Below are 27,534 nucleotides of genomic sequence, written 5' to 3' on the forward strand. Positions count from 1 at the left end.
CACACTAAAAGGCAGCACATAAGAGAAATTAATTGTTATAGCTTACATACACTTTAAGTAGTTAATTATGCACACATTATTATCATCAGGTATAAAAATTGCTTCCTCTTTTGACCTAAGTCAGCTGCCCCACCTGCACCTTCCCTTTATCTTTATCCCAGCCTTGAATGTACATATGTACAGTACATGTGTGTGCTCAATCCCATGAAAATTAAAAAAATTATTCCCTATGAGTTTAACGGCTTATTTAAAAAAAAAAAAAAAATCATACATCTGATGTGAACAAGTGAAACCAAATGCAATTAATACTCATTTTATTGGTTTATTAGTTTGTTCTACTAACATTGTAAACTAAATATGCAGTAAAACTTTGCAGTTTGCAAATAAGAATTGCTTAGAATTTTTTTTAAAGTGATCTTCTGATAGTTGAATCATTTAGATAGTTAATTTGCTTGATCTATAGTAACTTTGAGATGAAAAGGTTACAATGATAAAATAGTCTATTGTACAACTATTAGGCTCCATGCACACTGGGTGTTTTAATAATTCTAATAATGCTAGAAACCCGCTAGTTCTGGGTTTTTTTCCAACCAAAAAACACCCCTGCCAGAAACCACTGATTAAAGCCTATGTGTGCATGGACACATAGGATAACATTCTGGGGAGTTTACTGGCTGTAGAAAAAAACGCCAAGAGTCGAAAACAGCAGCTGTAAAAATGTCCAGTGTGCGTGATGACTTACCATTGTGCTATGCAAAACCTACAAATTTAACATGCCAACAGAATGCAAAGATTTGGCCATTCAATTGTATGACTAAGTATGTTAGTCGTAAGGTCATGGCCCAAATTATTAGGAAGTCTATCTTTGTTTATATATCTTATGAGCCTAATTCCACTGTCCATTTTTTTTTTATTGCATAACAAAGTTGATGGAAGTTGGTTAGACTGGAGCCCATGGGAAGAGTGCTCTACAACTTGTGGAAGTGGAAAAAAAACAAGAACAAGGATTTGCAATATTCCTTCAGCCCAGGAAGGAGGAAAGATGTGTGATGGAAAAGCTATTGACACCAAAGTTTGTAACACCAAACCCTGTCCAGGTGAGCATTATGAAAGCATATAGGCCACACAATGGAAAACCCCAAATTGTGTCCAGTTTCTTCTAGGATTGTGGACTAAATCCAATGTAAAACTAATATTATTACTGCTAATCATATTGTAATAGTTTCACAAATATAAATTGAATATGATTTATATTTTGCCCACAGATTGCAACAAGTGCAAGCTCAGATGGCAGACTGTTTAAAATAGCTTTTGGTAGGAGCTACAAATCAAAAAGTGGGATTAGAAGCATGCAACAATCAAGTGGAATGGGCACTTAGTGGTCTGGAAAAACATAATAGGATGTATTTACTAAAAGAGTAAAGGGTTTTAATTTAATTCACTTATTCTATGTCCACTTTGCAAAATATTTCTACCCAAATGTACTACCAAATATACTAAAGTGCTATGTATCCTGAAAAAACAATGTATAATATATTATACAACAAATACGTAAAAGTCTATTGTGTAGAACTGGGACGTTGCTGAAAACATAAAAGCAATCTGAGACTGATCACTTACAAATTGTGACCCGATGGTACATATGGTACAGATTGGAAACAATCAAACCAACCAACACTAATTAAATAGTTTTCCAGAGTAAATGATATAGAAAACACAGAGAATTATACCTTAGCCCTTAGAAATAAGTCAGAGGAACATATGAAGAACTGGTGTAGCTGTAAGTAATTCCAGTTGTCCTCTGAATTCCTGTCATATACATGAAAGTAGCAAAGGGACTAGAGACATGGAAGCCCCATTACTCTGGATTTAACCTCTTCCAAACCCCCCTCCTTCCTTTCCTTATCCTTCATATTACCAAAAAGCTTTTTTTTTTGCTATGGTTAAGAACTCCCCCTCCCCCTATATACGAAAATATTAGTTATCCCCAAACCCACCACATTGGTCAGTGTTCCTCAGTGGGAAAAAGGAATCAGATGTTTGACATGAAGGATTACGATGTTTTGGTTGCTTATCCAAACATCTGCATCATATTGTTAGATGTTGTTAATTAAACCCCCATGGCTTATGTATTCAAAACAAAATTACTTGTTGTTGTATGATTTGGTGAACCTAAGAAATAAAGGATTTTAAAAACATTATGGGTCTAAAGGGAGTTAAGGTAGAAAAATCATCCTCCCAATATCCCCATGGATTAAATCAAGAATTTAAGTTGGGAGTGTTTGATAATCTGGGGCACTGGTGTGTAAAGCAGGGCTGCATTTATTTTATATACATTGACCCTACAGATGCAGTATATTAAATATTATAAAAGATGTGAGGAGAAAAGCAAGAACTAAGAGTTACAGGTAGGCATAAATGTACTGCCCAGTTCCCCTGGAATGAGGGAGGTGTGGTTGTAATAATGCAACCTGCACCAATGAACTGCACTAGTAGTCTGATAATGTTTGCCACTTACTGTAGGTAACATGTGTTGATGTAGAAATATGGACTATACACCCCATGCCATGATACCTAATGCACACTTCAGGAAGCAGAAGGTTTGATTACCTATTTATTGAAAGGAAATTGATCTACAACCTTGAAGAAATCCTGCAGAACTCAGATAAATAACATGGAAATCTGTTGTTAGTATTACAGATGATATTGCAAAGTGCATCCCTGAAAGGGGATACTCGTGTCATGTGAGGGAGATAACCTTGCTTGGTTGCACACATTTGTAAGATATTCTAAAGAAGTACAGTGGTGGAGGAGATTTAAAGTACTCTTAGTGCATATGGTGTCAAAGAGTCACTATAGTGGTGGTATGCAAGATTGATTAATGCTTCAGTGAACATATTTTGGACACTATTGCAATTTATAGTTCTCTTTGGGACGTTATTATTATAGCAATATATTTTGATTGTGTAGCAATCTTTGTTTTATTTGTTTAGCGCTGCAATTTATGTTGCAATGGTTTACAGTCTGCGATGTAATAATAAATGCACATTTGTTTTACCTGCAAAAAGATGTGCATTTATTATTTTTTACAAAAGGTGAACTTAGCCTTTAACTCGTTAGTGAATAAGAAGAAGACACTGTTAATGATTTATGACTAGGTTCAACACAGTAATGTCTACAAGCATTCAATGTAAAATGGGAGTTTCTGAATATCAAGCATAGCAAGATCTAGCTATAGTACTGCTTACTTATGGATACAGACAGGAGCCATAAAACGATGACTGGAAGCCACAAGGGATTTTCCTGACTGAATGTTGTGTTGATTTTTTTTAAAGAGGTCAGATTCTATAGATCTAAAATCTGTAATTGGATATTGTTGTTATTAGTATGGGGAAATGCTTTCTTGTATTCAAGTGCATGAACATAGACAGTAATTAGATACACAGTTGGCTGAAGTTCAGCTGCACTGAAATGCAACAAGGAATGAAAAATGGCAAAAACAAGTATTTTGTTTAAATTGGAAGTTTTTTATGATACACAGTGCTTTAGCAAACTAAATGTCATTGACCTAGGTTATATATTAACTGTAAATAGGGACACATCAATTGTGAACCCTATGATACAGCTATACTTGCAAATATTTTAACTAAAAGCCTACCATATTCATAACATGAACATACTGTACTAATTTATTCCTTTTATTTTAGTTGATGGAGAATGGAGTTCCTGGCAAGTGTGGGGTCCATGCAGTAAGACATGTGGGAAAGGAACTCAGATACGTGTAAGGCTCTGTAATAATCCACCTCCATCCTTTGATGGAACATTTTGTGAAGGACAAGACACGCAGTCACAAATATGTAACATACGCCACTGTCCAGGTAAAAAATGTCTCACTACTTTTTTCAATATGGCTTTTTTGGATACTGAACAACAACCCTTTGGAGCCATGTGCTTTTTCACATAATTTTCTTCTTGTCTATCATACAGTGGATGGTAAATGGTCACCCTGGGGCAGTTGGACATCCTGCAGTGTGTCCTGTGGTGGAGGCCTTCGACAAAGAACTCGTGAATGTGCCAGTCCACAACCACAATACGGAGGCCACAAATGTAAAGGAAAAGCCTTTGAAAATGAGTTTTGCAATGGAGACTTATGTCCTAGTAAGCTTATTATTAATTTTTTAACTTATGCTTAAAAGGTAAAGTTGCTCCAGGGAATATCCAATTGCCTCTTGGGGGTTTAGGAAGGATTTTTTTCTCCTCTAGGAGCAAATAGGATTGTGCATTGATGTTTTTTTTGCCTTCATCTTAATCAACTGCAGATATAGGATTGTATGTATGGAGGTGTTCTATTTGCGTGTGTGTAGGTTTAACTAGATGCACTTTTTTATGTTTGAACTGAATGGACTTTTGTCTTTTTTCAACCAGACTAACTGTAACTAGGTAACTATGTAACTATTCTTTCTTTGTATATGTAGTCCAGTTCAAGAGGATTAAAACAAAAATGAAAATTTTCTTAATTGTTCATCAAAAGACACAGGAACAGAAGAATCAGGATTACTAGGCTATACTGCCACCTTTAGGAAGAATTAGAAACTGTTAAACATAAAAGCAGTTTGCAAGCCATGCATAACCCCTCTCACTTTCATGAGGCTTGAGTTTTATGCCAGTGTCTTAGGAGGATGGATGCCTTTTCTTTTCAGGGAAAAGTATACTATTTTTTCTAGCGATTTTTACTTCTGTTAAGACTATTATTTGTTCCATCAAGATCAGGTCTGCCATCAGGGGGGACAGCACATACACATTTAGAGGGCACGGGCATGTCGAGGGGCCCATCCGCCCCATGTTCACTTGCTGCATGTTCTGAGGCTTACAGTAAACTGAGACAGCCAGGTCAGTAACATTGTAAAAGCAGACACAGCTGAACCCCGAATGCTAAAGGTGGCCCTCTTCTCCACGTACATCACTGCCAGGCTCCCCATTGACTCACTGCTTACTTACCAATGCAATTTACAGTACACTCCGATCCACCCACCATACAGCCTGCCAATCAGATGTTACACTGAAATATATTATTGGATTCTTTGTGACTGTTACTTTGTTAAATAGGGCTGTAACTTTGTTGGATGGAGCTGTCACTTTGTTGGATGGGGAAATCTCTTTGTTGGATGGAGTTGGATAGGGATGTCTCTTTGCTGGAATGTGCCATCTCTTTGCTGGATTGGGATGTCTCTTTGCAGGATTAGGCTGTCTTTTTGAACACGTACATCACCACCAGGCTCCCCATCCACTCACTACTTACTGACAAATACAATCTACAGTACACACCGTTCCGCACCCATCACAAAGCCTGCCAATCAGATATTACACAAACTCGCAGACCCCTGTTTCTGTGTTCAATGAGGGCGCTGCTAACATCTCATCCCACTGGGGGCCCGGCTGCTCCATACTGTGTGCACACAGGAATTGAGGACCATGATGATGTGGGGGGCAAGATGACAGGGGTGGCCTAGGATCGAACACAGATAAGTTTATAAACATTGCAATATATCATTCAGCTGTTTGTGGTTGTCACTTTGTTAAATAGGGCTGTCACTTTGTTGGATGGAGCTGTTACTTTGTCGGATGGGGATGCCTCTTTGTTGGATGGGGATGTCTCTTTGCTATATGGGGATGTCTCTTTGCTGGAATAGGCCATCTCTTTGCTGGATTGGGCTGTCTCTTTGCTGGATTGGGCTGTCTCTTTGCTGGATTAGGCTGTCTCTTTGCTATATGGGGATGTTTCTTTGCTGGATTGGGCTGTCTCTTTGCTGGATTAGGTTGTCCTTTTGTGGGATTGAGCTGTCTATGTGCTATATGGGGATGCCTTTCTACTGGATTGGGCTGTCTCTTTGCTATATGAGGATGTCTCTTTGCTATTTGGGAATGTCTCTTTGCTGGATTGAACTGTCTCTTTGCTGGATTAGGTTGTCCTTTTGCTGGATTGGGCTGTCTATTTGCAATATGGGGATTTTTCTTTTCTGGATTGGGCTGGCTCTTTGCTGGATCGGTCTGTCTCTTTGCTAAATGGAGATACCCCTTTGCTATATGGCAATGTCTCTTTGCTATATGGGAATGTCTCTTTGCAGAACTGGACTGTCTTTTTGTTATATGGGGTTTTCTCCTTGCTGAATTGTGCTGTCTGTTTGCTATATAGAGATGTCTCTTTGCTGTATTAAGCTGTTTTTTGCTGGATTGGTCTGTCTCTTTGCTGGATTGGTCTGTTTCTTTGCTGGATTGGGCTGTCCCTTTGCTGGATTGGGCTGCCCTTTGCTGGATTGAACTGTCTCTTTGCTAATTGAGGATGGCTTTTAACTGAACTGGGCTGTCCCTTTGCTGGATTGAGCTGTCTCTTTACTGGATTGGGCTGTCTCTTTGCTGGATTGGGCTGTCCCTTTGCTGTATTGGGCAGTTTCTTTTCTATATGGGGCATCTGTTTTCTATATGGAGATGTCTCTTTGCTGGATTGGACTGTCCCTTTGCTGGATTGGGCTGTCTCTTTGCTATATGGGGATGCATCTTTGCTGGATTGGGTTGTCTCTTTGCTCTGTGGTGATGTCTCTTTCCTGGATTGGTCTGTGCCTTTGATGGATTGGGCTGTCTCTTTGCTCTATGAGAATGTCTCTTTCCTGGATTGGACTCTCTCTTTGTTGGATTGGACTGTCTATTTGTTATTTGAGGATGTCTCTTTTCTGAATTGGGATGTCTCTTTACTGGATTGGGCTGTGTCTTTGATGGATTTGGCTGTCTTTTTGATCTATGGGGATGTCTCTTTCCTGGATTGGGCTGTCTCTTTGTTGAATTGGACTGTCTGTTTGCTATTTGAGGATGTCTCTTTGCTGGATTGGGCTATCTCTTTTCTACATGGGGAGCCCCTTTGCTATATGGAGATGTCTCTTTGCTGGATTGGGCTATCTCTTTGCTGGATGTCTCTGTCCCTTTGCTGGATTGGTCTGTCTCTTTGCTATATGGGGAGTCTATTTGCTATATGGATATGTCTCTTTGTTATATGGTAATGTCTCTTTGATGTATTGGCTGTCTCTTTGCTGGATTGGGCTGTCCCTTTGCTGGATGGGGCTATTTCTTTGCTATATGGAAATGTCCCTTTACAGGATTGGGCTGTCTCTTTGCTATATGGGGAGTCTCTTTGCTATATGGAGATGGCTCTTTGCTGGATTGGACAGTCCCTTTGCTGGATTGGGCTGTCTCTTTGCTATATGGGGAGTCTCTTTGCTGGATTGGACAGTCCCTTTACTGAATTGAGCTGTCTCTTTGCTATATAGGGAGTCTCTTTGCTATATGGAGATGTCTCTTTGCTGGATTGGACAGTCCCTTTGCTGGATTGGGCTGCCTCTTTGCTATATGGGGAGTCTCTTTGCTAAATGCGGATGTTGCTTTGCTATATGGGAATGTCTCTTTGCAGGATTGAGCTTCTCTTTGCTATATGGGGATGCCTATTTGCTGGACTGGGCTGTCTCTTTGCTGGATTGGGCTGTCTCTTTGCTATATGTGGAGTCTCTTTGCTAAATGGTGATGTTTCTTTGCTATATAGGAATGTATGTTTGCAGGATTGGGCTGTCTCTTTGCTATATGGGGATGTCTCTTTGCTGGATTGAGCTGTCTCTTTGTTGGATTGAACTGTCTATTTGCTATTTGAGGATGTCTCTTTGCTGGATTGGGCTGTCTCTTTGCAGGATTTGGCTGTCTCTTTGCTGTATTTGGCTGTCTCTTTACTGGATTGAGCTGTCTATTTGCAGGATTTGGCTGTCTCTTTGCTGTATTTGGCTGTGTCTTTGCTGGATTGGCTGTCTCTTTGCTATATGGGGAGTCTCTTTGCTATATTGAGAGGTATCTTTGCTATATGGGGATGTCTCTTTTATGGGTTGGGCTGTCACTTTGCTGGATTGGGCTGTCTCTTTGCTGGATTGGGCTGCCCCTTTGCTGAATTGGGCTATCTGGTTGCTATATGGGCATGTCTGTTTGCTAGATTGGGCTATCTCTTTGCTGGATTTGGCTGTCTCTTTACTGGATTGAGCTGTCTCTTTGCTGGATTGGGCTGTGTCTTTGCTGGATTTGGCTGTCTCTTGGCTATATGGGGAGTCTCTTTGCTATAGAGAGATGTCTTTTTGCTATATGGGGATGTCTCTTTGATGGATTGGGCTCTTGGCTATATGGATATATCTCTTTGTTGGATTGGGCTGTCTCTTTGCTGTATTGGACTGTCCCTTTGCTGGTCTGGCCTGTCTCTTTGCAACAAGGGGAGTCTCTTTGCTAAATGGGGATGTCTATTTGCTATATGGGAATGTCTGTTTGCAGGATTGGGCTGTCCCTTTGCTGGTTTGGGCTGGCTTTATGCAATATGGAGATGTCTGTTTACTGGATTGGATTATCTTTTCTGGATTGGGCTGTTCCTTTGCTATATGGGGAGTCTCTGTGCTAAATGGGGATGTTTATTTGCTATATGGGAATGTCTCTTTCCTGGATTGGGCTGTCTCTTTGTTGGACTGGATTTTCTGTTTGCTATTTAGATATGTCTTTTTGCTGGATTTGGCAGTCTCTTTACTGGATTGGGCTGTCTCTTTCCTGGATTGGGCCTTGTCTTTGCTGCATTGGGCTGTCCCTTTGGTGGTTTGGGCTGTTTCTTTGCTATATGGGGAGTCTCTTTGCTATATGGGGATGTCTCTTGGATGAATTGGGCTGTCTCTTTGCTATATGGAGATGTCTCTTTGCTGGATTGGGCTGTGTCTTTGCTGCATTGGACTGTCCCTTTGCTGGATTGGGCTGTCTCTTTCCTATATGGGGAGTCTCTTTGCTATATGGAGATGTCTCTTTGCTGTATGGGGATATACTTTGGTAGATTGGACTGTGGCTTTGCCATTTGGGGAGTCTCTTTGGTAAATGGGGATGTCTCTTTGCTATATGGGACTGTTTTTTTTGCAGGATTGGGCTGTCTCTTTGCTGAATTGGTCTGGCTCTTTGCTATATGAAAATATCTCTTTGCTGGATTGGGCTGTCTCTTTGCTGGATTTAGCTGTCCCTTTGCTGGAGTGGGCTGTCCCTTTGCTATATTTGGAGTCTCTTTGCTATATGGGAATGTCTATTTGCTTTATGGGGATGTTTCTTTGCAGGATTGGGCTGTCTTTTTGCTATGTGGGGATGCCTCTTTGGCTGGCTTTGCTGGATTAGAATATCTCTTTGCTGGGTTGGGATGTCCCTTTGTTGATTTGGGCTGTCTCTTTGATAGTTCAGGATGTCTCTTTGCTGCATTGGGATGTCTCTTTGCTGGATTGAGCTGTCCCTTTGCTGGATAGGAATGCCTCTTTGCTATATGGGGAATCTCTTTGCTAAATGGGAATGTTTCTTTGCTGGATGAGGCTGTCTCTTTGGTATATGGAGCTGTCTTGTTGCTGGATTGGGCTGTCTCTTTGGTACATGGGGAGTCTCTGCTAAATGGTGATGTCTAATTGCTATATGGGAATGTTTATTTGCAGGATTGGGCTGCCTCTTTGCTATATGGGGATGTCTCTTTTCTGGATTGGAATGTCTTTTTGCTGGAGTCGACAGTCCTTTTTGCACTGTCCCTTTGATATTTGAGGATGTCTCTTTGCTGGATTGGGCTGTCTCTTTGCTCTTTGAAAGCACTGATGGCTTGGAATGCACTTTTCATTTTCATATATAAAGTTATAAAAGTATTAACCACTTGCCTACTTCTACCCCCTTCCTGCCCAGGCCAATTTTCAGCTTTCAGCGCTGTTGCACTGAATGACAATTGGGGGGTCATGCAACACTGTAACCATATGAAATTTTCATAATTTTTTTCACACAAATAGAGCTGGTGATATTTAATCGCCACTGAGGGTTTTATTTTTTGCACTATAGATTAAAAAAAGAGCAAAAAACTTTGTTTCTTTTATAAAATTGAGCAAACAGGTAATTTTTCACCTTCACTGATGTGCGTTGATAAGGCTGCACTGATAAACAGCACTGATGGGCACTGATAGGCAGCACTGATGGGCCCTGATGAGGCGGCACTGATAGGTTGCACTGATGATGCGGCACTGGTGGGCATTGATGAGGAGGCACTGATGATGCACTGATATGCAGTAATGAGCACTGATAGGCGACACTGATAGGCACTGATAGGCGGCACTGTTAGTCGGCATTTACTGATAGCACCAACTGGAGGCTCTGACAGACAGCACTAACTGGCAGCACTGATGGTCACTGATGGGCAACACTGCTGGGCAGCACTGATGGACGACACTACTGGGCAGCACTGATGGACAACACTGCTGGGCAGCACTGATGGGTGACACTGCTGGGCACTGCTGGGCGTCATTGCTGGGCACTGCTGGGCAGCACTGATTATCAGTGCAGATCTCCCCAGTCACAGCTGCTGGTTATCGGCAGTACTTTCTTCACGCTGTGATTGTGATCTGCTGTGTCATTGGATACAGCTGATCACATGGTAAAAGGCCACTGTGATTGGCCATTTACCTTATCACATGATCACAGTGATCACCGATGGTACTGCTGGGTGCGCGCTGCTGGGGGCGGGTTCTGGGAAGACGTCCATGGACACCCTTCCAGAACTAGACAACCGCGCTGTAGCATTCTTTCGGCTATAGCACAATTGGGAAGTGGTTAAAATTACAGTGGGTGCACTGAAGGAATCAGTGGGATGGCCAGTGTGCTAATTCTATGGGACGGGCCCTGGGTAGTGTTGGTAGTCAGGCCGGGAGGGTGGTGGAGCTAAAGCTATGTAAGGGGCCCCAACATTTCTGATGGCTCTGTTGATCAAAATTATTTGTTATGCTGCTGATTTAGGACTCCTTATGCGCCTAACCAGGTTGGCTGATCCTTGGTGCCACCTTGCATTGACCCTGATTCTCGAATAGTCCCTACGGAGCATGATCATTGGTAGGTGCGAAGAGTTCCTGGAAGATGACGTGTTCACTGGGTTCTACATACGGCACGTTCCATTACTTAGTTACTGTGCTTGTTAACCTCAGAATACTTTCCAAACCTATTAATATGGTAAGTCTGGGGTGTGTCACGTATGAACATGGCACATTATCTCTTTTTTCTCCCATTATTCCCTGAAAGGGGTATCAAATTGGAGAATTAAGTGCTGAGTTGTATGTGCTTGTACACTGCCTTTCCTGCTTTTCGGCGTGAAGTATTTTCCTGGTATTGCTGTCCTTGCAAAGGTCATGGGTTTACCTTACTGCCTCATAGTGACTCTATAATCTTGCCTGCTTCTGCAGTTGATAGTGAGTGCCACAGATGCTTTAGGCGGGTAATACTTTGTTTTCATTTTTATGCTGTATGTCAAAGACTATGTACAAATGGAACTTTCCCATAGGCTTCTTCGTCTCATGATCCTCTTGCACAGTGGTCTCCCAACTGCCGCCCAGGGGCCAGATGTGACCCTTTGCTTGTCTTTATCAAGCCCTTGGGGCATTATTCCTCCAATGTATGCAAGGTGCTATTCCTTATACACCAACAATGGGGCATAATTCCTGTCACTGATACCAATAATAGGGCACTATTCTTACCACTGACCCCAATGATGATGCACTATTCCTACCAGTAACACCAATGATGGGGCACTATTCTTCCCATTGACACCAATGATGGAATACTATTCCTAGCATTCTCTCCAACAAAGGGGCACTATTCTTCCCACTGACACCAATGATGGGGCACTATTCCTCCACTGACACCAATGATGGGGCACTATTCTTCCACTAAAACCAACTGAAGGGCCTTATACTTCCCATTGACACCAGTGATTGGGAACTACTGTATGTCTTTCCCTAATACCAATAATGGGGCAATATTCCTCCCACTAATATCAATAATGGGGCATTGTTTACTCCAATTGACACCAAGGCATTTTTTTACTCATCCTGGCCACAGTCTAGCCCCCTCAAAGTCTGAAGAGAGAAGAAAGAACTTCTATGTCCTCTCTTCCAGAATCTGTCTCTAACATGTTTACAGCTGCAGCAGCCATGCTGCAGTCAGCTATGGATGACGAGTCTCACTATTGCTTTTTGGATGTATTTGTGATTTGGGAGCCTAGACCTGCTAACATAATTCCTAGGAGGCCCGAGTCTCCTTCCTTGCTAAAGGTGGTCTCTGCATTCCACCTTAACCAACGCATCATCTCTGCCCTGCTTCACTTCGTTCTAAGGAGATATCCCTCCAATGTTTGGATGTGGTTAGATCAGTTTGTGTCTACCTCGCAGCTTCTGTTTTCTTTAGACGAACTGACTCCTTTTTGTCATTTGTCAAGCAACCCCCAGTGTGTTTCACTGTTCTTTGTCCCTGGGCTGTCATTGTAGCACTGTGTTGCTGCTACTGTCCTCAGTTAAACTACTTTGGGGCATCCCAATGTTTCTGATTTTCCTGATTATTTGTCCTTTGATGAATAATTAGGAAAACAGGATTTTTGTAAACATACTGTAGTAAAATCTATTTTCTTTTAATTTATCAAGGGGCACACGTTCCACCAATCTGTGTGTGTGACCTTCTCCTTATACTAATTTTTAGAAAAATGGAAGCATCCTGGGAGTGGGCAAGTTTTACTTGGCAGGCCAACTGCTTTTTAGTTGTCTAATTTCCCCTTAGAGTATAAGCCATGTCCCTTGATAAACTCCAAGTAAAGCATTTAATGGTGAGTACAAAAATAGTGTTAACCTTACCTGATTATTAAGCACAATGTATCTGGCATGATATTACACTTGAAAATTGCATATAAATAAATACATACACAAAACATATGTTTTAAACTAATTAGGTATTCAGAATAGCTAGATTTTTTTTATAGATACATGCTATGTCTGCTTGCATTTTATGGCTGTCTGTTAAACAGGTACCACTATGTCTCACTTATGGGGTTTCCTTATCTGAACAAGTTTGTGAAGATGCCATTTTAGTGAATTGGAATTCTCAAATGTCCAGAAGACCTTGGTTCTTATATTTTCACTACTAGACATATTGCAGCTGGAATAATAAAAAAGGAAATCACAGTTTTTCCATGTCAAAATCAATGTATCACTACTCTCTCTCAACACAGCTGTTTATACAAGCTAATTAGTTCATACAAGTTAATGGCTGTTTATTTGTAGCCACTATTACATTTTATGTGTAATCTGATTGGATTGATTTTCAAGATGTTACTTTAAAGATACAAACATAAACATTTAGCAATGAGGTTTACATTTCAGAAAGGTTTATCAACATAATAAACATACATATTTTTTTAAAAGCAAGCCTTCTAAGGTTTTACAGTCAATCTGTAAATGTATAATTAACACAAATTTATGTGTGGGGCCTTCCACTTGAGGTTTTGCATTATTCCAAGACAACCTGTGGATTATAAATTTGTAGGGGAAAGCATAGGGCTGTTGTCATACAAGGTAGCTTCTTTTATAGACATTAGGCAGACAGTAGATTTGAAGCCAACATCCAGAAACATATAGGGGAATTGGAAAAGGAAAGTAAGAGAAAAGTAAATCAGGAGGTTTATGGAGAAACAGAATGGGTGGGGGTAGGGAGATGGAATGAGAAAACATACAGAACATTTTAGATAGTACTTTGTACATCAGTGTTTGAACAAGAAGTTTTTTTTTATAGTTCATGGAAATTGGGGACCATGGAGCACGTGGGGAACATGTAGTCATACATGCAATGGAGGCCAGAGGAGGAGGCATCGTACCTGTGACAGCCCTGCTCCTTCACATAATGGAAGAGGATGTGCTGGCAAGGACACAGAAATACACAAGTGTAACATTGAAATATGTCCTGGTGAGTTTAAGCTTTTATTTCTTTGAGCAGTACATATCTACTTATAACTAAATTGGTAGAAAACTTTATCAGCCTGCTGCAAAATAAAATGTTTACTGAGCTTATTAAAAAAGACAAAATGGTGTTCATGTCAATCATCCAATCAAAAATCTAAATCTTTATTTTTATTGCATACACTGGATATTGAAAGTGAACAAGACTTCACCTTGGCAAGCGCTGCATAAATGATGTGTGTGTGTGTGTGTGTGTGTATATATATATATATATATACACTATATTGCCAAAAGTATTGGGATGCCTGCCTTTGCACGCACATGAACTTTAACCACTAGCCTACAGGGCACTTATACCTCCTTCCTGCCCAGACCAATTTCCAGCTTTCAGCACTGTTGCACTTTGAATGACAATTGCATGGTCATGCAACACTGTACCCATATGACATTTTTATCATTTTTTTGTGACAGATAGAGCTTTATTTTGGTGGTATTTAATCTGTGTTTTTATTTTTTCTTAAACCAAAAATCACTGAACATTTTGAAAAAAAAACATTTCACTGATGTGCGCTAATGAGGCTGCAGTGATGGGCACTGATAGGCTGCATTGATGGACACTGATAGGTGGCACTGATGGACACTGATGAGGAGGCACTGGTAGGTGGCACTGATGGGCATTGGCAGACATCACTGATGGGCACTGAAAGGCAGCACTCATATATGGCACTGACTGGCACTGTTAGGTGGCACTGATAGGCAGCACTGACAGGCACTGATAGGCGGCACTGACTGGCACTGATAGGCGGCACTGACTGGCACTGATAGGTGGCACTGATTGGCAGCACTGATAGGTGGCACTGGCTGGCACTGATGGGTGACACTAAAAGGCAGCTCAGATGGGCACTGATATGTGGCATTGATGTGGCACTGATGGGCACTTAAATATGGCACTGATGGGCACTGGCAGGTGGCATGGATGAGCACTGAGAGCTGGCACTGATGGACACTGACAGGTGGCGCTGCTGGAGCTACACTGATCATCAGGGCACACTGATCATCAGTGCTCTGATGATCTGTGTACATGCCCCCTCCGAGGGATGCCGATTACCGGCTCTCCTGTCCTCACGAGCTGTCAGCGTGACAGCTCGTGGGGAGAGAAATGCCGATAACTGGCATTTCCCTGTTTACATGTGATCAGCTGTGATTGAATACAGCTGATCACATGACCAAGCCGACACCTTTGGCTCTTTCCGTGGATCGGTGATCCGCTGTGTCATATTACTATATGGCAGGCAGGAGGTGGTTAATGGAATCCCAGTCTTAGTCCGCAGGGTTCAATATTTAGTTGGCCCACCCTATAACAGCTTCCACTATTCTGGGAAGGCTGTCCACAAGGTTTAGGAGTGCGTCTATGGGAATGTTTGACCATTTTTCCAGAAGCGCATTTGTGAGGTCGGGCACTGATGTCGGACGAGAAGACCTGACTCGCAATCCCCTCTCTAATTCATCCCAAAGGTGTTCTATCGGGTTGAGGTCAGGACTCTGTTCAGGTCAGTCAAGTTCCTCCACCCCAAACTAGCTCGACCATGTCTTTATGGACCTTGCTTTGCTGCGCAGTCATGTTGGAACAGGAAGAGGCCATCCCCAAACTGTTCCCACAAAGTTGGGAGCATGAAATTGTCCAAAATGCCTTGTTATGCTGATGCCTTAAGAGTTCCCTTTAGTGGAAATAAGGGACCAATCCCAACCCCTGAAAAAAACCCCACGCCATAATCCCCCTCCCCCAACACTTTACACTTGGCACAATGCAGTGAGGCAAGTACCGTTCTCCTGGCAACCGCCAAACCCAGACACATCAATCAGAATGCCAGACAGAACAACGTGATTCTTCACTCCAGAGAACACGTCTACACTGCTCCAGAGTCCAGTGGCAGCGTGCTTTACACCACTGCATCCTACACTTTGCATTTCACTTGGTGATGTAAGGCTTGGATGCAGCTGCTTGGTCATGGAAACCCATTCCATGAAGCTCTCTATGCTCTGTTGTTGTGCTAATCTGAAGGCCACCCAAAATTTGGAGGTCTTTAGCTATTAACTCTGCAGACGGTTGGTGATTTTTACGCACTGTGATCTTCAGCATGTGCTGACCCCACTCTGTCATGTTACATGGTCTGCCACTTTGTGGCTGAGTTCCTGTTTTTCCCAGTTGCTTCCACTTTGTTATAATACCACTAACAGATGACCGTAGAATATTTAGTAGCAAGGAAATTTTACGGATGGACTTATTGCACAGGTGGCAATGCTTTAATTGACTGAGCTCCTGAGAGCGACCCATTGTTTCACAAATATTTGTAGAAGCAGTCTGCATGATTTTATATACCTGTGGCCATGGAGGTGATTGGAACACCTGAATCCAATGATTTGGAGGGGTGTCACAATACTTTTGGCAAACTAGTGCGTATGTATATGTATATATATATATATATATATATATATATATATATATATATCAAAAGAACCAAACAGAAGGTTCGCAAATAGACTAGTAATTTTAATTAAATAAAAGTAAGACTCACTTTTATTATATTACTTCTATTTTATTTAAGATACTACACTATCCATGCACCTTCTGTTTTGTGCTTGTCTTTTGAAGATGATTGTGCTTTCATCTGAGCCAGCCTTTCTCAACCTTATCAACACAGAGGAACCCTTGAAATGACTTTTGGTCTCGGGGAACCCCTGTTAAAAATTACTGTATCTACAGCTCATGATACATTTGCGTGATGGTCAGTGGGAAGAATGTTCTTTATACTTGTGGTCATTGAGAAGAATTACCCCCTTATAGATAAATAAAAATATCAATGTTGTCAGCGGTAACCTAGATGAGAGGCGGATATTGCTCGTTCCTCAAGGAACCCCTAGCAACCTCTGGAGGAACCCTAATTGAGAAACCCTGATCTGAGCAATATGGAGGATGAAAACAGGGAGCAGCACACAAGCTCCCAGCAGACCATTGTTGTCAACCTCAAACTCAAACTTGGTTCTGTATCATCAATAGTACTTTTAAATTCCGCACACCTTTTATGTTAAATGGGATGTGAGTGAACAAATAAAGACAAAATTGAGTAATTAGAGTGTAATATGCAAACATTTGTTTCTTTATTTTTTGCAGCTGATGGTAACTGGGGTCCATGGGAAGCATGGAGTAAATGCTCTGTTTCATGTGGAGGTGGCCAACAAATTAGGACACGTATTTGTAAACATCCCATCAGGTATAACAATGGCCGGACATGTCCAGGAGATTCCACACAACTGTTGAGATGTAACATTCAAGGTTGTCAGGGTGAGTTCGCATCCTCAAGCAATATGATTTTTACGACTATTATACCAATATCAGTTATAAATAGACTTGTGTCTTTTCTAACCTATGTAACAATATACCAGTACATACCTTTTTAATTTAGTTTTAATACAGCGGCTCCTTAGTCTCCATTGATTTTAAAATAAGATGCTTTTAATTACCACATTGCAGTGGGTGTGAGGTGAGAGAGGTGTGTGCAAAATATATTTATAATGCTGTATATAATAATGTATGAAACACAGAACTGGTCAATGTTGCAATATTATCCAATACAGGATACTGTTTAGTTGCTGAAATTAAACATGATAAAATAATACTTATATATACTTTGCTTGCCATTAGAGAGCAGCTAATATTGTTTCCAGTATTCAATTGCCTAAGAAGTTTTAGACCAGATTTACTATACACAGCTAGATGAAGTGAACCTGTGCTCGCTTCAAACATCCAGTAATCTACAGAGGAGCATAGAGAAAACTTATTTTACAATTTTATGCAGAGTGAAGACAAGTTCAGTTCACTTTCAGTGCAATTGACCTTACTTCACAATTTCATGAAGCAGACCCAAAGTATAATACGTATGTGCTGTATATAACTGCTATGATCATGTATACCTATTACATTAGTGAAAAGAATAAAAGTGTTGCACTGCTAACAAGAAACAATAAATATACAACCAGAAAGATTCCCAGTGCTGTAACTCTTCAATAAATGTGAATCACCACAGTTAGCATAGACCTCCAGGTAGACTCTCACCTTCTCACATGGGCCTGTATGTGAACACAGGTCAGAAAAGTATCTCCCCTATTAGTGGGGGTAACACATAGCTTGCTCCTCTGTAGGCAATCTTCCCCTTATGGATCACCACTGAACCTTCACATATGGTACCTGATTTTAGTACAGCCAGCTCTGTGGATAAAGCTTGACAACCACAAAGAAGACCATAGTGCAGTGTGCTTCTTTAAAAGGCATATAATTATTAGGTATAAAAACTTACATGGTAACTGTGTAAAAAACACTTTAAATTCAATGGCCAAAGTAATAAAAGGAGAGCAAATTGCTGCCTGTCAGATCGGTGTTGGAATGCTGACGTCACCAGACTCCTCCCGTGTATCGTCACGCACGTCACCACGTCACTTCCTCAGGGGTTTTTGGATACATTTGCTTTTTTTGGCTACCTTAAGCTGCCAGTTTATTGAACCTTAATGCATGATAACGCACATTAATATGCATCTTAATGCACAGCTGTTAACACAATGCATCATCTGAATGGTCCTTTACTCTCTGTTCAAACGTATGCACTTGCCGCACACATGTGAATGGGCTGCTGTACTCACAAGAAATGTGGGGAAATAATTCCTTGACCCTTTTTTAAAAATACACTACACTGAATTGCATGTGGTTTTGTGTTTGAAAATGGAGGTATTTAGTTGATGTGTGGGGCTGGTTGTGTCAGTCTTCTAAACATAAAAAAGAGGAGCTGATATTGTTCTTAATTAACAAAGTTGCTGACAGCTCACATCCCCTACTGTAAAGTTACACCTGGCTGGAATTTATGCCAGTTTTCTATATAGAAAACTGCCAGATCCCCTCTGTTAATTAGGAGCAGACCTCAGCTAATTTCTATTTCTCTCTGAAATAGAAACTGGTGTAGATAGATGTGAGGTGGCATCCCTAGAGATGTAGATCTCCTATTTTGTGAGTGTCATCCACAGAAATCTGAAACTGGCTGGCACTGCATAAGTTCAACCAATGTAAATACAGAAGTCAACAAAAAAGTCTTCCATTACTTGCTTCCTCTGCAGCACTTTCTGATTAAATAATCTAATGCAAAGCATGGCAGATGAAGTAGGTGTGTTTAAATTGTATTCACTTGTGGGTCTTGTTTCCATCTATTTTATTTCTACTCCGTGTCACCTTTGTATTGTCTAGGAGGAGTTCAGTCTGTAAGAGGAACATTAGTGGGAACCATTAATGATGTTGACCTTCAGATTGCACAGCTGAATGGTTCTCTTTCCAACAATTCTGAATCACATGCAAGTACAATAAAAGCAACATTCACAAACATTCCTAAAAGTCTGGGTAAGTTTTTACTTATAATTTTTGGAAGCATGGGCTGATTTGAGTGACTGAATGTCCTGTAAAAAGTAATATATAGAGGTATTCATAACCAAACTGTAAACTATGAAGCTTACATTAAAAGGCAAATTCACATTAACAAAAAGTTCTCCTTCCTTATTACAGCATAAGATTTAGACATACAATAGACCTCAAATGCTCACAAACATCGGCCCTTCTGCCTCAACACACCCAATGTATGGTTTGTAGCACTATAGCTGTATTATGGAATGTTGCACATTCCTAGTTATAGGAAATAATTTCTGTCTTTAGCTCTGGCAATAGAGACTAATTGCTTCCTTCAGAGATCAATTCATGAACAGAATTTCATAGGCCAGCCATGTCAATGCACACTGTAAACACTACTTAACCAGGTCAGGAAAGAGAGGTTGTCAGTATTTTCTGTTTTTATATTTAATTTTTTATGTTTGATGGGCAGGTTGGGGTGATATGTGGGGCTTTTTTTGTTAAATTGCATCAACCCTTTAATGGTTCTTAAAGCAAAACTCCAATATCCACCAATCAATACTTTTATAGTTCTCTGCTTGCTGCTATTGTACTTCCCTGCTGTTATTTTAACATGCATTTATAGTTTTATTTCTGACAGGAACAATTGAGTACTGTCCGTGATACTTTTTTATTTGCACTAACATACAATTTTGAGGACAAGCTTTTGGGGTATGCCCCCTTCTTCAGGTCTAAGCAGTACTGAAACAAAGATTTAGCAGAATGTTAGAAGAGATGTAGGGGATGGAAAAAAAACTGAGATAAGACACAGCAAAAGCAAAGTCTAGGGGGAGGGAGACAACACTAGCAGAGGCAGTCATGCTTGAGCTGATAGTCATAAAACTGCTGGATAATGATTGAGAAATCCCATGTCCAAATTTAGGCCATTATCTCTTGTGTCAAATAGAATTATCATTATTAGTTCAAAAGTTTTTCTTTCCTGAATGGATTTGAAATTTCCTTTAAGAACTAAAATATTGAGGTCTCCCAAAGTGGTTGTGCGAAATGGTGTCCCACAGGTGTGCAAAGGTCATCTTCTTTATGTTCCTTGATGGTATGTCTGTGCAAATTCATCCTTGTTTGCAACTTCTGTCTTGTTTCGCCAACATAAGATCCTTTGCTACATTTTCTGCACTGGATAAGGAACACAACATTACTAAAGGTGCAGCTGTATGATCTGGAGATATTGAAGATCCCTTTTGAGTGTCTGACGCTTTTTGATGGATTGATTTGGTTGCACAGTTTGCAGTGTTTCTTATTGCAGGGTTTGCTTCCATTATTTGTGACATCATAATCAGAAGGAAGTATCCTACTGATTCGTTTATTTCTGAGGTTGGGGGGTTGTCTGAAGGCCAGTATTGGTGGTTGCTGGAATATTTCTTTCAGAGTTCCATCCTCTGTTATGATGGGTTGTAAATCTTTGATTATTTTTCTTATTCCTTCTAGTGCTGGGTTGTATGTGGTTACTAGTGGTACACAGTTGTTTGTTTTTTTTCTCCTTGTACTGAAGTAGATTTTCTCTTCGTGTTCTCAAGGCTGTGTTTATGCTGGTGTTGATAGTTTTGTCCTTGTAACCTTTCTTATGGAAGGAGTCTGCTAGTGTCTCTAGATGTTTATCTCTTTCTCTTGGGTCAGAACATATTCGGTGGTATCTATTAGCCTGACTGTGTATGATGGCACGTTTCGTGTAGTTTTATTTCTTAAATCTAGAGAAAAAAAAAGACTTGTGTGATAATCCATGCTACTTCTTCATGCTGCTCTGCACTAACTGGTGGGAGAAGTCAGGTGGAACCAGCACATCACTGCAGTCAGGCCAACAGCAACAGTGATATTTTGCAGACATGATGTCATAAGCTAATACATACACACACAGCTTTGCCCGTACATGAACAGCTGAAGACAGTAAACCAAATAATATTTGTTCCACATTTTTTTCAGATTAGATCACACTGTGCAGTATAAGATGCTAGTCTGAGCAACATAGCAAGTTGAATCCCTACATTTCCATAATCAGTGTGCATAGGAATGGGGCAGGTTTTGTGTCCAACCCTTCTCATCCAGATCAGACTGGTTTCATGGAAGTTATGTGCACCACAGAGGACACAGCAGCTGTGACTGACACCCCCTGTAGCCTAAGTACAGTTTTGCATTAAGTACCAGTAGCAAAAGAATATGGTACAGAAAATGGTTAGGCTGGAATTCGTCTTAAGGCCTTAACAACCATTTGAACTCTGTTCTTACCTGTTTTACCTATGTAGAGATTGGGCAGTTACTAACAGTACCACAACTAGTACTGGAAGCCAATCAGAGAGGCTCCTGACAGCAAAATACTTTATTTAGTCAAAGAGATCTTGTGACACATTATCATACTCAAAACACAGCTTTGTCTCTTTTGTCTGTTTCTCTGCCAGACTACAGAGAGAAAAAGATTAGTGTACTTAATGCAGTGTGTGTTACATTCTAAAGTGTTACAAAAGTTTTGCTTTTCTATAATGTAAACCAACCACTCTACATAGTACAATTTTAATTGTGCCTACATTTTCTTTTCCTTCCATTTATCTTTAGTGAATTATATTTTTCAGGGTTAGTATAAAGAATTAGGCTACTCATAGAAATTTGCTAGCAGTCTGAAGAAACAGTCCCCTTGGGGATAAATGTGTGTTCACCTAAATGCTGTACCAAAAACCTTTGCCTCATGTGTCGACTTACCCTTGTTTGGTAGGGTTAGAGTTGGGTTACGTAATGGAGGTATTAGGATTATAGTTGGGTGTTCCTTATTTTTTTTTTTGTCCTTATTGCTTAATTCAACTTAAACTCAGCAATAAAAAACAAAAAGTCCCAATTTTGTACCCTACCTTCCTGTATACCATATACCTTAGGATGGTATGCTTTTCTAGATATAGTTAGTTTTTCAGAAGGAAAGTGCTTTCTATGGGCCTTTCCGGAAGTTTTGTACACATGGTGTCATTTTGTATAGGCAAAAAAAAGTCTGGTTATGTTCTAGCACAAACCAGCAAAAAAAAAAAATCAGCAAGAGTTGTACAATGACAAAGTAGAAAAACATTTTTGGTACACAATTCATCCCTGAATGTATGCATTTTGCGTGTCAGCAATTGTAAATGGAGTATTATTAGCAAAATGTCTGGTTGCATTATGACTTTAAGATCTTCTATGTATATTTAAAGTCTGAAAACAAAAATTGATGTGCATGATAATTTTATATCAATGTGTGAATAACATGCATACAGGAAAAGAAATTTAATCTCCAAACACAGAAAGGGTTCTTCACAGTGAGAGCTGTGAAAATGTGGAATAGATTCCCTCAAGAGTTGGTTCTGGCCAGCTCATTGGATTGCTTTTTTAGATACATAGAATACAACTGGATACTAACATTTATAGGTAAAGTTGATCCAGGGAATATCCGATTGCCTCTCTGGGGATCAGGAAGGAATTTGTTTCCCTGCAGGAGCAAATTGGATCATGCTTTGCTGTTTTTGTTTTTGCCTTCCTCTGGATCAACTGTGGGTGAGGGAATATAACTTTTTTTCTTTTTTTTTAAATGGTTGAACTGGATGGACTTTTGTCTTTTTTCAGCCAGACTAACTATGTAACTATGTTTGTAACACCTGAAAGTGCAAGTTGTATGTTCAAAATCTTTTTCTGCACAACAGCCAATAATTAAAATAGTATTTTTGTAAGCATGTGAATAAAAGAAAGACATATCTTTCTACAGAAGTACAGCACACTTTTTGTGTTAATACACATATTTGTAAAATCTTCACTCTGCAAAATGGATTTTTTTTTTCAGTTGAGACAATGCAAAATTGTCCAAGTAATGAGGCAGCTATTTATTAAATTAAGGCATCCATCTTGTGTTTATTTATTTTGACATTTTATACATTGTAGGTTCTTCTATGAGGAGTCTTGCATCTTTATTGAATCCTATATATTGGACAGTGGCAAAAGAAAGAGAAGCAGTAAATGGATTTACTCTGACGGGTGGTGAATTTATAAGAGAATCTCAAGTGGAATTTGCAACAGGTCTCTAGATGAACAGTCATACACATTTATCTGAAAAAAAATAAAGATTAATTAGCAGATTGGTTTTATATTTTTATTTTTCCATTTTCATTTGTAAACTTTTTTGATCAATTCCAAACATTTTCTGTTACATCAGTCAAGAAAGGTTTTTGAAAAGCACCTCTTATCTCTCCCTTACACTCTAGCGTACAAAACAGATGTCATTTGATAACAAAATTATACAATTGGTTTTCAATTAATATAAAGTAAAATGTAAAGCATTTAATGATAATAACTATTTATGTACTGTGCAATCATACAGGAGAAATCATGAAAATCACTCACAATGCTCGTGGTCTTGATGCTGATGGCTTCCTCTTGTTGGACACAGTGGTGAAAGGATATGTTCCTCAGTTACCGATTTCTACTAACATCAAATTAAAGGTGAAATAAATAGAAAATTGTAACCATTCTGTTGTCAATCACCTTTTAAACTATAAGTAAATAATTTAATACAGCAGTCAATAGTTTTAATAAATACACATGGTCAATGCTATCAGTGAGTGGTAGTGCTCAAAGGTCCTCTCATCAGGTACTTAGTTGCTGAATGATAACCTGCTGCACAATATATTCTTCAATACCATGAAGCCAGGCATAATTACAGTTCTTTTAAACAACATCATTTTAACAAAATATTTAATCATGTACTTCTAATAATAATAATAATAATAATCTATTATTATTATGACTTAATACCTCTTTTATACATTGAATATGAATATGGATCACAAGCTGATAATCATTTGTGTCCTCTGTATACAGTCTCTTTTACATTGTGGATAAATCACAAATATTCATATATTTGTAGAACATTTTATTACATGAGAAAAAAATAATAAGTACATAAAAAAAAATATATATATATATTTATATATATATATATATATATATATATTTTTTTTTTTTTTTTTTTTTATTTATTTATTTATTTATTTTTCCAAAACTGGTTTAGAGGTGTTTTTATTGTCAATGTCTCTATAAAGCTCAGTCCATCCATGAGTGCCTCTAAACCAGTTTTGGATTTACAGTATATGGATTTCTTTGTGGGTGAGCACCTGGCTACCTTTGGAACATATATACATATATATATATATATATATATATATATATATATCATTTTTTTAAATTATTGCTGGATTTATATTGCTTAGTTTACACAATGCTTACAATTTGATTTTTTTGGTAGGGTTACACAGAGGATTATGTTCAGACCGGTCTTGGGCAACTCTATGCATATTCAACAAGAATGTTCTATCTGGATGAAGTGAGTGTTCCATACACCTGGAACCACACTGTCAATTACGACCCCAGCCATGGAAAAATGCCTGTCATGTTGGAGACCTTGCATGTGTCTTCCATAGGAGCAGATTACAACCCACTAGAAGAAACTCTAAGCTTTCAAATGCACGCTTTCATCACCAAAGGTATGAATTATGGATGAAGCAAGAATCAGTTGTACTAAGCACAAGTCAGAAACTGTTCTACTCTTCATATATTACATAAGATTTGCATGTAGCAATGTATCCTTTGTTGCTCATTGTTTGAACGTGCTAAGAATCTCTTGCTCCTCCTACCTTTTTCAAATAGTGTGTTCTATAGATACTTTTTTAGATTGTGATGGTAGCACTTGTCATTGTGTTTTTTTTTCTGATTACATCTCTGTTCATTGAGAATGTCCTTACTGGCAACTGAGACACTCTTTGGAAAGGTGGATAGCAGTTGGCAGGGCTTAGTCTTAAGTCAAAAAGCTCATGCTCCTAGTAATTAGTTTAACCTCCCTGACGGTATGATTATTTCAGATTTTTGGTGCTGAAAGCGGTACCATTTTTTTGCATGGAAATATGTATTTTTTTTATTGTAGGCTGTAATTTTTAGGAAAAACTCACTGAAATCTGTCCGAACAAGAGTCTAGTAAACATCCCGGGTATGATAAAATTTGAAACACAAAATCATAAATTATAATTTAATAAATAATCATAAAAATAATATAAAAATAATAAAAAATTTAATTCAATAATATAATCAAACCAAAAACACTGAAATTTGAAATATAGCGCCAAGTTCGCACATTGCTGAGCTCAGTCGCAAAATCGTTTTCAGTGTCTGATGACGAATTTCCCCCACAAATCATTATCACTCAATTCTGCAAGTGGTTCTGATTTACTATCGCTGTTCTCTAGCTGATCTAAACCGCTTTTGACCTAAAGCGACACTTTTTGGATGCCATGGACATTTCTGTTTCCAGGCAGAAAGAACAGACAAAATGCAGGCAGGGCGCAGGACAAAGCACTAGGGACAATATGTATGTGAAATTGGTTGAGACAGCAATGTTTTACTATGTAAAATGTAAAAAAAAAAAATGACATTTTTTAAAATTTTAAAATTTCCCGCCGCCGGCGGCGGCGCCCGTACGTCCCGACGTCACAGGGACAGGACACAGAAGCCGGATGCCGGCATCGGCCGGAGGAGATGGCCGGGGACGCTGCAGGGGACACATCGTGGGAGCGCAGGGTAAGGTAAGTGAAGAACACATGCCGGAGCAGCGCCGCATGGTAAGCCCGAGTGTAGCTCGGGGTTACCGCTTTTGGTACTGAAATGTTACCCCGAGCTACACTCGGGAATACCGCCAGGGAGGTTAAGAGAGGCATACGAAAGAGGGCTTTTTTGCTGATACAGATAATATCAAGTATCTCATACTCTGAGGCATGATTTTAATATTTAAAATGGTGGTCAGGCTTACTATATTATTAGAAAGACTTTATGACGCCTAAAAAGTGATAAAGAGAAATGGCCCAGGAGACTTATTTAAGTAAGCAACAAGCCTGGCACTTGGTTTAAAGCATGGATGCTACTTTGAATAAATCTAGTGTGAATAGCTAACTCCAGAACAGATAATTTTGCTGAAAAAAAAACATGTAATGTACATAATCTGTGTCTTCATTCCATCATAAACGTTAAATCCAGAACTAAAGGAGTTGTAAGCAACAAAAAATTGACTTGGCCTAAACATTCCGAAGGTACCAAAAGTACTGAAATGCAGCTTGTGGTAACTTCAAGCTACTGTGTTAGTCTTCAGATTTATCCTGTGTTCCTGTAGCACTACTTCCTTAAGGGCCACTGAGTTATTTTTTTGGGCTCCCTGTCACTCTTGACCCCACTCTGACAGCCCAATCCCTATTGACACCACCGTACACCTCTAGCCAAAGTAAACTCACTCAACATCATCAGAAAATAAACACACACACAGGTTAGAGTGAACTGATACTTTGTTTAAAGTTTTAATCAAGTATGAGCACAGTAAAACAGCACAAAATTGTAGACGTGCAAATAACAGTTATCACTCTTAGTAACTTAAACCACATGCCAACCACCCTATAGCAGAAATACTGCTACAGGGAGGCACGGTTGTGTAAAATCACACATACGGTATATATATATACTGTATATACACAATGTAGAGGATTAACCCCCTAGGTTCCACAGTGAGTATAACAAGCATGCTTTACTGCATATACAGACTGATTTTACTGTTGTGGGTTTAGTAACACTTTAATGGCCAATAGAAGTGGTCACCAATCTATTCCTATTTCCACCCCCTCTTCTGCTGTCCTGCTGACTGGGAAACGTGGTGGCTTTTTCAAAAGCAGTTTCTAGTTGGTGCTTTATCCTTTCTACATACTCCTGATGTGATGAGGGGGTTAGGTGATCAGGAGCTGTGCCAAAATCTAGATCCACAGGCAACTTGGCCTCCCATCTAAACAATGGACAATAGGGTGAGAAGCCTGTGGCATAATTCTCGGTACTGTTGTAAGCATGCACCACTGTTGCAATACGCTGGGTCCATTGTTCCTTCTTCTCCAAGGGCAGGGTGCCAAGCATATTCAAGAGTGTTCTATTGAACCATTCAGGTTGGGAGTTGCCTTGAGGGTGATAAGGGGTGGTTCTGGATTTTTTATTCCCAAGAGAGTCAACATTTCTCTGATTAACTTGCTCTCGAAGTCTCTGCATTGATCCGAGTGACTTCCCTGTGGAAGGCCATAATGTACAAAGAATTTTTCCACTAAGACCTTGGCTACTGTGGAGGCCTGCTGGTTCTTTGTGGGAAATGTCTGAGAATATCTGGTGAAATGG

The 27,534-nt window shown here is 39.7% G+C and overlaps 1 protein-coding gene across 1 annotated transcript in view; it reads left to right on the forward strand.

The window, feature by feature from the left end:
- HMCN1 (hemicentin 1) overlaps positions 1-27,534 on the forward strand; it is a 468,291-nt gene that overhangs the window by 374,969 nt on the left and 65,788 nt on the right. Inside the window, exons 89-97 of the mRNA XM_089678830.1 lie at positions 927-1,097; positions 3,708-3,878; positions 3,988-4,158; positions 13,678-13,848; positions 17,014-17,184; positions 19,132-19,281; positions 23,230-23,364; positions 23,666-23,787; positions 24,590-24,827. Coding sequence (XP_089534956.1) covers positions 927-1,097; positions 3,708-3,878; positions 3,988-4,158; positions 13,678-13,848; positions 17,014-17,184; positions 19,132-19,281; positions 23,230-23,364; positions 23,666-23,787; positions 24,590-24,827 — 1,500 coding nt within the window. The remainder of the gene's footprint in view (positions 1-926; positions 1,098-3,707; positions 3,879-3,987; positions 4,159-13,677; positions 13,849-17,013; positions 17,185-19,131; positions 19,282-23,229; positions 23,365-23,665; positions 23,788-24,589; positions 24,828-27,534) is intronic.

The sequence above is a fragment of the Staurois parvus genome, unplaced genomic scaffold (genome assembly GCF_062004578.1).
Source record: "Staurois parvus isolate SC_StPar_1 unplaced genomic scaffold, SC_StPar_1.0 ptg000210l, whole genome shotgun sequence".
Classification (NCBI taxonomy): domain Eukaryota; kingdom Metazoa; phylum Chordata; class Amphibia; order Anura; family Ranidae; genus Staurois; species Staurois parvus.